This window comes from Girardinichthys multiradiatus, chromosome 15, assembly GCF_021462225.1.
Source record: "Girardinichthys multiradiatus isolate DD_20200921_A chromosome 15, DD_fGirMul_XY1, whole genome shotgun sequence".
Lineage (NCBI taxonomy): Eukaryota > Metazoa > Chordata > Actinopteri > Cyprinodontiformes > Goodeidae > Girardinichthys > Girardinichthys multiradiatus.
The window spans coordinates 5,235,726-5,248,750 of record NC_061808.1 but is presented as its reverse complement, the minus strand read 5'-3'; the positions used below and the strand labels follow the sequence as shown (position 1 = coordinate 5,248,750).

Below are 13,025 nucleotides of genomic sequence, written 5' to 3'. Positions count from 1 at the left end.
CAGTTCCCTCACATACCATCTCTCTCACCATCACACATTGCATACATTTTACCTGCAAAGGTTTGTCTTGAGAATAAGACCTTCTATCTTATTAAGATTACTTGTATGAATAAATGTAAAATATAAGTATAGACACCTGAAAACAGATATTTACAAACACTACTTAATAAGACAATCAGAAGGAGACTGCATAGATTTAACGCTCATGGGAGGTGTGCAGGACTCAGGTTTACCACAGAGAACATAAACAAAGATCAGGGAATACTGGAATAATGTTCCAGAGCAACGGGCATGTTTGGCATAAATCAAAAATGGCATGGAGGCGGAGGTTTCATGAACTGGAGCTCCTTTGCTGCAGCAAGGCCTGGCAAGTTGAATTTTACTATGTTTCAAAGGATGCTGAATGAATAGAAAATAATAATCAGAGCTGATGCAGAACTGGATCCTGCAACATTACAGTGACCCAAAGCATACAACTAAATCCACCAAGGAAAGGGTAAGAATGGAAGTCCTGGGACCAGTCAAAACCCAGATCTTGATCTTATGGAGATGCTAGTAGGTGACTTAAAACAGTTTGCACAAGAAACTCCTCAAACATCTTACAGCTGGAAGAAAGGAGAGAAAAACCTTCCTCAGATTGATGCCAGACTGGTGGATGCTACAAGAAGCATCTCAGTGAGTTTATTTCGACCAAAGGCAGTGACACAAGCTCACAGGGGGAAGAATGTCCTGCTTTTTCTTTAACCAGAAGAAATGTCTCTCAAAAGAGGAAAACAAGCTTATTTTGGTGCTTAAATGCAATTAAATTAAATTAGACTTCAATACGTGAACATGTCTTTATAAAAGAACTGAATATTTAGAGTGTAAATATAAAACCTCATTCTTCTTAAGCCGTGATGCATTTGTTTTTTTCAACATAGTGCATTTAAGCTCTGCTGCTCCGTGCCTCATTTTTCCATTTTCACTGAAGGCATTGGGAGTATGCCAACTGTCAGTAAACAGCTCTGGCCTCGCCCATTCTCTGATTTACTCTGTTGTGTTTCTGCTGAAATGTAAAACCTGTGCCAACTCATATCAAGGAAAACTGGGATAACAACGCTTGAGCTTACCTCAAATGTGAGTTTTCAACTACATGACAGGATAAAAACTCAGTTTTCACCAAGTTGTTTTCACTGCTGTTTTCTGCTTCAGTCAGACAGGATATGTCCTCTGGATCCGAGACAAATCTCTCCTGTCCCGTCTGCCACGACGTCTACAAAGACCCCGTCCTGCTGTCTTGTAGCCACAGCTTCTGTGTGGCCTGCCTTCAGAGTTGGTGGAGAAGGAAAGAAGTACTTGAGTGCCCTGTGTTTAAGCGCATATCTGGAAGAAAGAACCCTCCACGTAACTTGGCATTAAAGAACCTCTGTGAGGCCTTCTTATTGGAGCAGGAAAAAAGGTCCGAGGAGCTCTGCTGTCTGCACTCCGAGAAACTGAAGCTCTTCTGTCTGGAGCATAAGGAGCCAATTTGTCTCATCTGCAGAGATTCAGAAAGACACACCAAGCACAGCTTTAGACCCATTGATGAAGCTGCTCGAGATCGCAGAAAAGAGCTTGAGGAATCGCTGAAGCCATTGGAAGACAAAATTAAACTCCTTAAAGAGGTTCAAGAAAATAATGAACAAACAGAAAATCCCATTAAAGTCCAATCCCAACAGGTGAAGAAGTTGATTAGGAAAAAGGTGAAGATGTTCCATGAGCTTCTGGAGATAGAGGCTGAGGTCAGGATCGCTGCTGTGAGGGAGGAGCAGAAGGAAAAGTGTGACGAGGTAAAGAAGAGAATGAAGGATCTCAAGAAAAAGATAAGTCTTTCAGACATAATCATAAAAACAAAGAATGAGCTGAGAGCTGAAGATGTTTCATTCCTGCGCTGCTATGAGGCAGCAGCAGAGCGAGTCCAGCAGTGACCCCTAATGAACGATCCACAGCTGCTCTCAGGACTTCTACTAGATAAAGTCAAACACATTGGCAATCTGACTTTCAACATCTACTTTCCTGTGATTCTGGACCCAAACACGGCTCATTCGGGACTCAGACTGACAAAAGATCTGACCAGCGTCAAATGGGGGAATGTCGAGGAGCTTCCAGACAATCCAGAACGGTTCGACAGCTCCTCCATCATCCTCGGCTGTGAGGGATTTACAACCGGGATTCACAGCTGGGAGGTCGAGGTGGGGGAGAGCCAGCACTGGACGCTGGGTGTGGCACCAGAGTCTGTTAAAAGAAAAGGACTCTTGGGCTCACAGTCTGGATTATGGACCCTGGCTTTTCATAAAGGTACCTACAAAATCTTCTGCCCAACTCATCCCGTTTTTTTTCCTCCAGTGAAGAAACACCTTCAGAAGATCCGGGTTCATCTGAACTGTGACGCAGGAGTTATAAGTTTCTCTGATCCCGACATGCTCATACACTCCTTCCGGTGCAGGTCCAAAGAGGCGCTGTTTCCTTTTCTAGGCACAACTGACAAATACCTTCTGAAGATACAACCAGACACAATCTGTGTACTAAATAACACCAACTTCATTTGTGATGACCGAGCCAGCAGTGAGCCAGAAGAAGAGCTTATTGATGATGGGGATGATCAGGTCACCAGTATTTTCCATGACGATTAAGTCTGAAGGCATGAATGAGATGATTAGATACACCAAAAACTTCAACATCGTTGATGTTTTCTATCGAATATATATGATAAATCAGACTTTGGTTGAGTTGAGAAATTTTTTCAGAACTTAAGGATGGATTGTGATAAAATTTATTGCGGATATTGTGGATCTAAAGAGGATATACTCCTAGGGATAATGTACAGTCAAACAGTAATGTTCTCAAAAAAAAACTGAAAGACATAAAATTGCTACAGTTACAAACGGTGTATAAAAAACAATAGAGGGAATCTACACATCCCAAAAATAAAAATAAAAAATTTCCTGAAACCTCATGGCTGCCATTTTGTTAAGGAAACAGGTGCTTAACAACGGATGTCCTCCATTTAGATGTTAGTCTGGTTTTTCACACATACACCAAAACACAAGCAAACAGTAGCCCAAGCATAATATCCTCAGTTGATAAAAAGCAAAGGCCAATAAACTCAAACTGTATGTGTCAAACTATGATAACTCCTTATTTACATATAATAGGTATTGTTTGTAGACATGATGTATATACATGTGAAAAACCGATGCATGTTTCAACGCGTTAAAGATGTCGAAAGCAGGCGAAAGGTCGTGATTTTGTCATCTCTGCCCTCCATATAATTAACAACTACTTGTTTAGGTCAAAATTTCAATGAAATTAGATAATAATGGCAAGAGAATCAGTATATTAGTGTTAAATGACAACAGCACCAAAAAATGCTTTTAACCTGTTTATTATTTAACTCTATTATTTAGACATTTCCAAACAAAATAAATCCACAGCAAACATGCAGTAAAGGCATTTCTCCCTTCAAAAACACACATTCACAGAAAACAAAACAATTTCAGTCCGTGTAGATCAAATAGTCCTAAAACTGATCAGCAACGGTAAATAAAGTCATGCTGCAGCTTTGTAAAATGTAAAAAGCTTTATTAAAATTTAGACAACCTTTGGCTTTATCAGCTATGCCATCCTGAGAGAAAGTCAAGCAAAGGGACGATAGAAAAGACTAATACAAAGATAGATGACGTTTGATATTGTGACAGTTGAGATGAAACATTTGAAAAATAATATATATCTTTATATATGCGTTTGAATACTCTTATAAATTCACTAGTATTAACATTTCACTTGAATAAAAACTCCTCTGCAATACCAGTTATAACTGGGTAAATGCTGATATATATTGTGTGTTGTGTCAAAATTTTAATAGGACTAGTGCTGATGTTTGAAAGCCTAGGAAATGAAACTATGTTTACTATAAATAATTTGATATAATTATAAGTGTAATAAATTTTTTTCTGTAATACAATTGGTGGTCTACCACTTTGGGATACTAAAAGATTTGTTTTTGCTATCATGTTTTTTTCTGTTTTATAGCAAGCAGTGATTTATAGCCATTTTAACACAGACTGAATAAGTATTTTAAATTCTGCTTTGCTAAGTCACTATTAAAAATGGTTTAAAAGCAAAAAGTCTAACCCACTCTTATTTGTACATGTAGCTAAAGCTAGCAATTTTTGGCTTAGGTTTCATTAACTTCATGTAAAATAAAATCTGATAAATATGGAAACAGTAAAGTCTGTTGAAAGTATTGTTTGGGGAACAACAACGTTTAAACATTCGTTAGAAATAAAAGTAGAATTTGGGTCTAAGACTAGCTAGCTGCGTTCAGCACTGTAGCTAAATCAAGCTAGGCTAGGCTGCTAGTGTAGCTTAGCCTAGCCTAGCTTTGTCAAAATAAGATAAATACACCCAAAAAAAGCAAATAAGTATTTCCACAAATATTACACTATTCTTTAATTATTTATTAGTATAAATATGAATGAATGAAATGTAATGTAATGTATATTGAAATTCTTCAGGCAGGGTCTCACTTTAAATTCGTCTTCTTTTGGCTATTTCTTCAATTCAATTTAGGATCTTTATGTAATTGCATAAAGGAAACTTAAGCAACATTTAATTTCAGTAAAACATAAAATAAATAAATCAAGATGGCAAAGAAAAAGCCGGCAGGGAACAAACATGTAACAGAAAATAAAGAAATAATAGCAGCCAAGGAATATGGAAGTATGTACGGAGAGCATTCCCATCAGTGGAAGGCGAATCCTGATGCAGGTAGACCACCACACCATTGACTTATGAATGTTAGGACATCCTGACACTCTGGACTGTGAGTGGTCTGTGGGGATAGATAAACACAAATAACCAGTCACTAATGAGTTAATGTGTCTGATCAGTTACAAACTAGAGTAAGGAAATAAAACCCAATCTCATCCCAGATCTTTGTCAAGTCAAGTTTATTTATATGAGCTTTTCAGCAACAAGGCACTCAAGGCGCTGTACATTCGGAAAAACATTACAATGATACAGAAAATCAAACAACAGAGGTAATTTAAAAAAGAAATAAAATAAAATAAAGAGAATAGAATGATGGATAAGAAAATGAAAGGAAAATTGGACTGAAAACTTAACTAACAATGTTTAGATGGCCCAGTCAAAGGCCACTCTAAACAAATAGGTTTTTAATCTTGATTTAAAGCAACTTAGGGTTTCGGCGATTTTACAGTTTTCTGGCAGTTTATTCCAGATTAGTGGAGCATAAGAACTAAAAGCTGCTTCTTCATGTTTGGTTTTGGTTCTGGTTCTGCAGAGTAGATTTGAGCCAGAAGACCTGAGAGGTCTGGCTGGTTGATACACTGACAACAAGTCTGTAATGTATTTTGGTGCTAAGCCATTCAGTGATTTATAGACTAACAGAAGTATTTTAAAGTCTATTTCTCTGAGCTACAAGGAGCCAGTGTAGGGACTTTAGAACCGGGGTGATGTGCTCCACTTTCTTAGTTCTAGTGAGGACGCGGGCAGCAGCGTTCTGGATCAACTGCAGCTGTCTGATTGACTTTTTAGGCAGACTTGTGAAGACACCGTTGCAGTAATCAATTCTACTAAAGATGAACGGATGAATTAGTTTTTTAAGGTCCTGCTGAGACATTAGTCCTTTAATCCTGGAGATGTTCTTTAGGTGATAGAAGGCCGACCTTGTTACTGTCTTTATGTGCCTCTGAAGGTTCAGGTCTGAGTCCATCACTACACCCAGGTTTCCAGCCTGACTGGTGGTTTCTAGCTGTATTAACTGAAGCTGTGTGCTAACTTTTAAACGCTCTTCCTTTGGTCCAAAGATTATTACTTCAGTTGTGTTTTGATTCAGCTGAAGAAAATTTAGGCCCATCCATGCATTGATTTCTTCTAAGCATTTACCCAGCGCTTGAATGAGTTCATGGTCACCTGGTGACATCGTAACGTATAGCTGTGTGTCGTCTGGATAGTTATGATAACTTATGTTGTTGTTTATTAAAATCTGAGTTAGGAGGAGCATGTAGATATTGAATAGAAGGGTCCCTAAGACCCTTGGGGAACGCCACATGTGATTTTTGTGCTCTCTGATGTAAAGTTACCTACTGACACAAAAAAGTCCCTGTCCTTCAAGTAGGATTTAAACCAGTTGAGTGCTGTACCAGAAAGGCCGACCCAGTTTTCCAGGCACTCTAATAAAATGGAGTGATCAACAGTGTCGAATGCTGCACTAAGGTCCAATAATACCAGCACTGTGGTTCTTCCACAGTCTGCATTTATACGGATGTCATTGAACACCTTGACAAGAGCAGTCTCTGTACTGTGGTGAGCAGGAAGCCTGACTGGAAGACATGAAGCGGTTGGTCGTTGTCAGGAAGTTGTTTAACTGCTGAAACGCAGCTTTTTCAATAATCTTACTGATGAAGGGGAGGTTTGATATAGGCCTGTAGTTCTGTAGTAGCAGCTTGTCCAAGTTGCTCTTTTTAAATAGAGGTTTGATAATTGCTGTTTTCAGGGCCTGGAGGAAAACACCTGACAAAAGGGACGTGTTTTTTATTTGTGTTAAATCAGATGTTATTACAGGCAAAACTTTCTTAAGGAACGCTGTGGATAAAACATTGAGACAGCAGGAAGAAGAGCTTAGTTGCTGTACGATTTCTTCTAAGATTTTGCAGTTTATTTGGTGAAATTGGGAAATTTTGTCAAAATCAGTTCTAGTTGGCGACAACATTGGTACTGGAGTTGATGTGGATGTGCTGACTGCCTCTCTGATCTTTTGGGTTTTTTTCAGTAAAGAATTTAGCAAATTCATTGCAGGTCCTGGTAGAGTGGAGTTCAGATGCTACAGTTACAGGAGGGTTTGTTAGTCTGTTGACCGTGGCAAATAATGCATGAGCATTGTTTATGTTTTTGCTGATGATCTCAGAAAAGAAAGATTCCCTTGCATTTTTCAGTTGTAGGTTATATCTGTATAGTCTCTCTTTATAGATAATATAGTGAACCTGGAGTCCAGTCTTTCGCCACCTGTGTTCAGCTTTTCGACACTCCTGTTTTTCACTTCTGACTGGTGGAGCACTTCTCCATGGAGACATTTTCTTCTCAGAAACGACTTTCACTTTAATTGGAGCAATTGAATCAATGATGTCTGAGATTTTAGAATGAAAGTTATCTACCAGCTCATCTACAGTGTTACAGGGCAAAGTGGAGGTAGAAGAGTAAATCTGGTCAAAGGTTTCAGCAGCACCGTCCTTAAAGATGCATTTTCTTTTCATGTCTCTTTGGCAAACCGAGTCATTGCAGATGATGCTTTCAAAAATAACAGAAAAGTGGTCAGATAGAGCAACATCAGTTACAGACACCTTGGAAATATTTAGACCCTTAGTGATGATCAAGTCCAAAATATGTCCCTGTTTGTGCGTTTGCTGTTTAACATGTTGAGTCAAACCAGAATTTCTAAGAGTGTCACATAGATCTATTGTACCTCGTATTAGGGGACCAGGTTTTTCCTGGACATGCTCATTTCTGATAGAGTTACCACTGGGGCCCAGACTGTATCACAGAGAAGTGATTTGAAGGTCCTGATTAGGAGGAGATAGATTAGGAGGTGGATGGGCTCTGCAGCATTTGGAAGATGTTGTTTGGGGTTGGGAGGGGGGTATTTTCAACCACTTATTAATCATCAGAAGTCTCGAAAAAATCTCATCTCCACAGAAAATCGGTGCAAAGGGTCCGCTGAGAAACACCTTGATATTGAGACCTCCAACAATGAACCCGTGGACCCTTCTGCTTCTACATGTTTACCTTCAATGATATCAGAAGATGCTGAAGCTCCCTTTGCTTCCCCCTTCCACCTGTGTGTTTCAAGATGTCAGGTGAAGAGACAACTGGAGAGACTGAATCGGAATAAGGCTGCAGGTCCAGATCATGTCAGCCCTAGAGTCCTGAAGGGCTGTGCAGAGCAGCTCTGTGGGATTCTGCAGCACCTCTTCAACCTTAGCCTGGCCCGGAAGAAGGTTCCGGTGTTGTGGAAGACCTCCTGTCTTGTTCTGGTACCAAAGAAAACTCACCCATCAGTCCTCAATGACTATAGACCTGTTCCCCTGACATCCCACATCATGAAGGTCCTAGAGAGACTCCTGTTGGCCCACCTGAGTAAGCAAACAGTAAACCATCAGGACCCCCTTCAGTTTGCTTATCGCTATGGAGTTGGAGTTGAAGATGCCATCATACACCTGCTTCAACAAACCCACTGTCATCTGGACAAAGCCAGTAGCTCTGTGAGGATCATGTTCTTTGATTTCTCCAGTGCATTTAATACAATCCAACCTGATTTGCTTTGTCAGAAACTCCAGAAGACTCAGGTGGAGGCCTCAACAATCTCCTGGATCAAAGACTACCTGACAAACAGACCACAGTTTGTGAGACTGAAGGGTTATGAGTCTAACCAGGTAGTCAGCAGCACAGGAGCACCACAGGGTACTGTACTCTCACCATTCCTTTTCACTCTGTATGCCTCAGACTTCCAGTACAAGACAGACTCCTGTCATCTGCAGAAATACTCAGATGATTCTGCAGTCGTGGGGTGGATCAGAGATGGACAAGAAGCTGAGTACAGGAAGATGGTGGACTTCTTTGTGGCATGGTGTGGAAACAATCATCTCATTTTGAACGTGACTAAAACAAAGGAGATGATTGTAGATTTTAAGAGAAACAGGAATAAGTCAAAAACTATTTCCATCATGGGAGAAGAAGTGGAGGTGGTGGAGGAGTATAAATACCTCGGTGTTCACCTGGACCACAGACTAGAGTGGAGATGCAACTGTGAAGCCATCTACAAGAAGGGATAGAGCAGACTGTACTTCTTGAGGAAGCTTAGGACCTTTGGTGTTTGCAGCAAGATGCTGCAGATCTTCTATAAGTCTGTTGTGGAAAGCGTGATCTCCACCCATCATCTGCTGGGGAAGCAGCATCAGAGCCAGGGACTTAAAAAAGTTCAACAAGCTGATAAAGAAGGCTGGCTCTGTTCTGGGTACTCCTCTAGAACCTCTGGAGATCATTGTGGAAAGACGGATTCTTCATAAAATGAAGAACATTATGGAGAACCCTGAGCATCCTCTTTATGAGACTGTCCTACAACAACAGAGTGTCTTCAGTCAGAGGCTTCTTCAGATCTGCTGTAAGACGGAGCGCTACAGGAGATCCTTCCTGCCCACAGCCATCAGCATCTACAACGGCTCTTTGGAGAAACCTGCATAATATGAGCTATAACAACATTTAATTTCCCTTTGGGATTAATAAAGTATTTTTGAATTGAATTGAATATTCAGAAGACGAGTGAAATCCTCCTTCAGTCCTTCTGATTTTTTCTTAGCCACGCCATCCATGGCTCCACAGTGTACAGGTCCTTCTCAAAATATTAGCATATTGTGATAAAGTTCATTATTTTCCATAATGTCATGATGAAAATTTAAAATTCATATATTTTAGATTCATTGCACACTAACTGAAATATTTCAGGTCTTTTATTGTCTTAATACGGATGATTTTGGCATACAGCTCATGAAAACCCAAAATTCCTATCTCACAAAATTAGCATATTTCATCCGACCAATAAAAGAAAAGTGTTTTTAATACAAAAAACGTCAACCTTCAAATAATCATGTACAGTTATGCACTCAATACTTGGTCGGGAATCCTTTGGCAGAAATGACTGCTTCAATGCGGCGTGGCATGGAGGCAATCAGCCTGTGGCACTGCTGAGGTCTTATGGAGGCCCAGGATGCTTCGATAGCGGCCTTTAGCTCATCCAGAGTGTTGGGTCTTGAGTCTCTCAACGTTCTCTTCACAATATCCCACAGATTCTCTATGGGGTTCAGGTCAGGAGAGTTGGCAGGCCAATTGAGCACAGTGATACCATGGTCAGTAAACCATTTACCAGTGGTTTTGGCACTGTGAGCAGGTGCCAGGTCGTGCTGAAAAATGAAATCTTCATCTCCATAAAGCTTTTCAGCAGATGGAAGCATGAAGTGCTCCAAAATCTCCTGATAGCTAGCTGCATTGACCCTGCCCTTGATAAAACACAGTGGACCAACACCAGCAGCTGACACGGCACCCCAGACCATCACTGACTGTGGGTACTTGACACTAGACTTCTGGCATTTTGGCATTTCCTTCTCCCCAGTCTTCCTCCAGACTCTGGCACCTTGATTTCCGAATGACATGCAGAATTTGCTTTCATCCGAAAAAAGTACTTTGGACCACTGAGCAACAGTCCAGTGCTGCTTCTCTGTAGCCCAGGTCAGGCGCTTCTGCCGCTGTTTCTGGTTCAAAAGTGGCTTGACCTGGGGAATGCGGCACCTGTAGCCCATTTCCTGCACACGCCTGTGCACGGTGGCTCTGGATGTTTCTACTCCAGACTCAGTCCACTGCTTCCGCAGGTCCTCCAAGGTCTGGAATCGGCCCTTCTCCACAATCTTCCTCAGGGTCCGGTCACCTCTTCTCGTTGTGCAGCGTTTTCTGCCACACTTTTTCCTTCCCACAGACTTCCCACTGAGGTGCCTTGATACAGCACTCTGGGAACAGCCTATTCGTTCAGAAATTTCTTTCTGTGTCTTACCCTCTTGCTTGAGGGTGTCAATAGTGGCCTTCTGGACAGCAGTCAGGTCGGCAGTCTTACCCATGATTGGGGTTTTGAGTGATGAACCAGGCTGGGAGTTTTAAAGGCCTCAGGAATCTTTTGCAGGTGTTTAGAGTTAACTTGTTGATTCAGATGATTAGGTTCATAGCTCGTTTAGAGACCCTTTTAATGATATGCTAATTTTGTGAGATAGGAATTTTGGGTTTTCATGAGCTGTATGCCAAAATCATCCGTATTAAGACAATAAAAGACCTGAAATATTTCAGTTAGTGTGCAATGAATCTAAAATATATGAATGATAAATTTTCATCATTACATTATGGAAAATAATGAACTTTATCACAATATGCTAATATTTTGAGAAGGACCTGTATAATAAGGTTTTCTAGAGACGGGCGCTTTTCTGTGATTGCAAGAATATTCTCTGAGATATCAGAGACCACGTTACTGGTACCAATCATAACTTCTGTGTTTTTCTTGTTGCAGACGTTTTTAATCCCATCCACAGCTGTGTTGCCCACTATTTGGGTTCTTGATCCGGTGGGGCACTTTTTCTCTGGCAGCTTAGGAGAAGACTGTTTAGAATGAAGGTTGTTCTCAGAAGATGGATCATTTTCCTGGTTTTCATTCTGTAGTGAAGCAAATCTGTTCTGGAGGGAATTCCATTATTTCCAGCTGTCTCACTCCTATCAGTTGTTGTGACAGCAGCTCGCTGTCGAAGTCTCCTTTTCCCAGGGGAAACGGGGACATTTCTCTGTAATTCTGGCCATTCTAACTTATTTAATTGCTGAGATCTTCCAGTGAGTCGTCCACCTTGATTTTTTGGGCATGCCCCTAAAACATGCCAGGGGGGTCTGCCGGTAGGTTTATTCTCAGTGTTCTGATTGCCGGCTGAGTTGTTGAGCTGGCTGTCACTGTTTGGGATCACAGGCAGAGTTGAATCATCGCTGTACCTCATATTCACCTCCACATTCACTTCTAGTCCATGGATTTTCATCTCCAAAACAGACAATTTATGTAAAGGTTTGTCGAAGTCCTCTGTGGTGAAGGGAGGCATTTTGTATTGATTAGCTGGCGTCAACTTGTCCTTCTTTCGAGTTCGATTATAAAAACATCAAAATCCTTTAGAAAAAAATAAAATAAAATAATAATAATCCTTGGGAGTCGCTGGTTAGAAGTAGTTTTAGTTCAATATTTCCATAATTTTTGGCTAAGAAATAAGAAGTTAGGAATAAAATAATGCAAGCAAGCAGGGAGCTTAGGAGAAAAGCATCTGAGCAGGCAGAGAGGCCTAATTGTCAAATGTTGGGACTCAAAGTTAAATATGGGTAAATCAAAAGATTGCATTTCTCCTCAAAATTACATACAACTAATCTGAGAAGTGCTCTGCAGTTGGAAAATGTATTGTTAGAAATTTGGATTATTAGAATGTAGAACTTTCTATTATCCATATTTACACACCTGGAAATTTCTGAAGCAATTTCCAGGTGTGCCGTGTAGTGCTAAGTACCATCTAGTGGCAACAGGAAATATTACACCCAATTTATTATATTCTCCACTCATGGCGTTGGCTAGACAAGAAAGTTCAAGAAAAGCTCTTGCCTAATCCAGCGTTCATATTGTAAGAAATGACAATATTCTGATAAATATATGAATGATATTTACATTAATAATTTACACTCAAGTCTGATGTAAGCATGAGCATTGATCAGGTCATAGATGTATTAAGAATAAATGTTAGGTAATCTAGGTAGATTACAGGAATAATCTTTGATGTCGTCATATTCACCTATAGTTGAATGGACAGAAATTGGATCTCTGTTGTGCAGGAACATTATTTCAGAGGCAGCATAAATCTAACCTCACCTTTGTTGCCATAAGAAATTTATTCCAGTCTTCTTTGTTAGCTGCTTTTCCCGCTGCTGGAAACTCAATTTTATTCCTCAGCACAGGATAACCTTCAGGCAAACACAACATAATGTAAAAAGTCAACTATGTCATAACAGCAAACTGGAAATATTATCAAAAGCAGCAGAATAAAAGCTGGTTTTGTGGATTAAAAACTATATTACTCAGCTGTTATCCTTGATTCGAGTAAAAGGGGAAATAACTAAAATATTAGTAAAAAGGCAAGAACACTTTTATAACAAATTTCTGTCTTCAGGACTGAAGAAAAAAACTAAAGGTGAGAGCACAGATGAATTACTCCCACATTCTGAGGCATTTCATTTTACCTTGATGCTCCTCGATGCCTCAGTTATTTCCATATAAAGTTTTTAATGAATTGTGATCATGTTAAATGTTCAGAAAAACAATACATTTTTATTTTATGCTTTAAAATGCAGAATGACCAACTTCAGCTCTA

General features: G+C 40.1%; 1 protein-coding gene and 1 pseudogene across 1 annotated transcript in view; one reads left to right on the top strand and one right to left on the bottom strand.

The window, feature by feature from the left end:
- Positions 1-1,036: 1,036 nt before the first annotated feature.
- Positions 1,037-4,243, top strand: LOC124882185 (annotated as a pseudogene).
- The window catches only part of ift172 (intraflagellar transport 172), a 65,510-nt gene continuing 55,872 nt past the window's right edge, over positions 3,388-13,025 (bottom strand). The window contains exons 47-48 of the mRNA XM_047388422.1: positions 12,527-12,618; positions 3,388-4,852 (exon numbers count right to left, since the gene is read on the bottom strand). Coding sequence (XP_047244378.1) covers positions 4,763-4,852; positions 12,527-12,618 — 182 coding nt within the window. The 3' untranslated portion in view covers positions 3,388-4,762. The remainder of the gene's footprint in view (positions 4,853-12,526; positions 12,619-13,025) is intronic.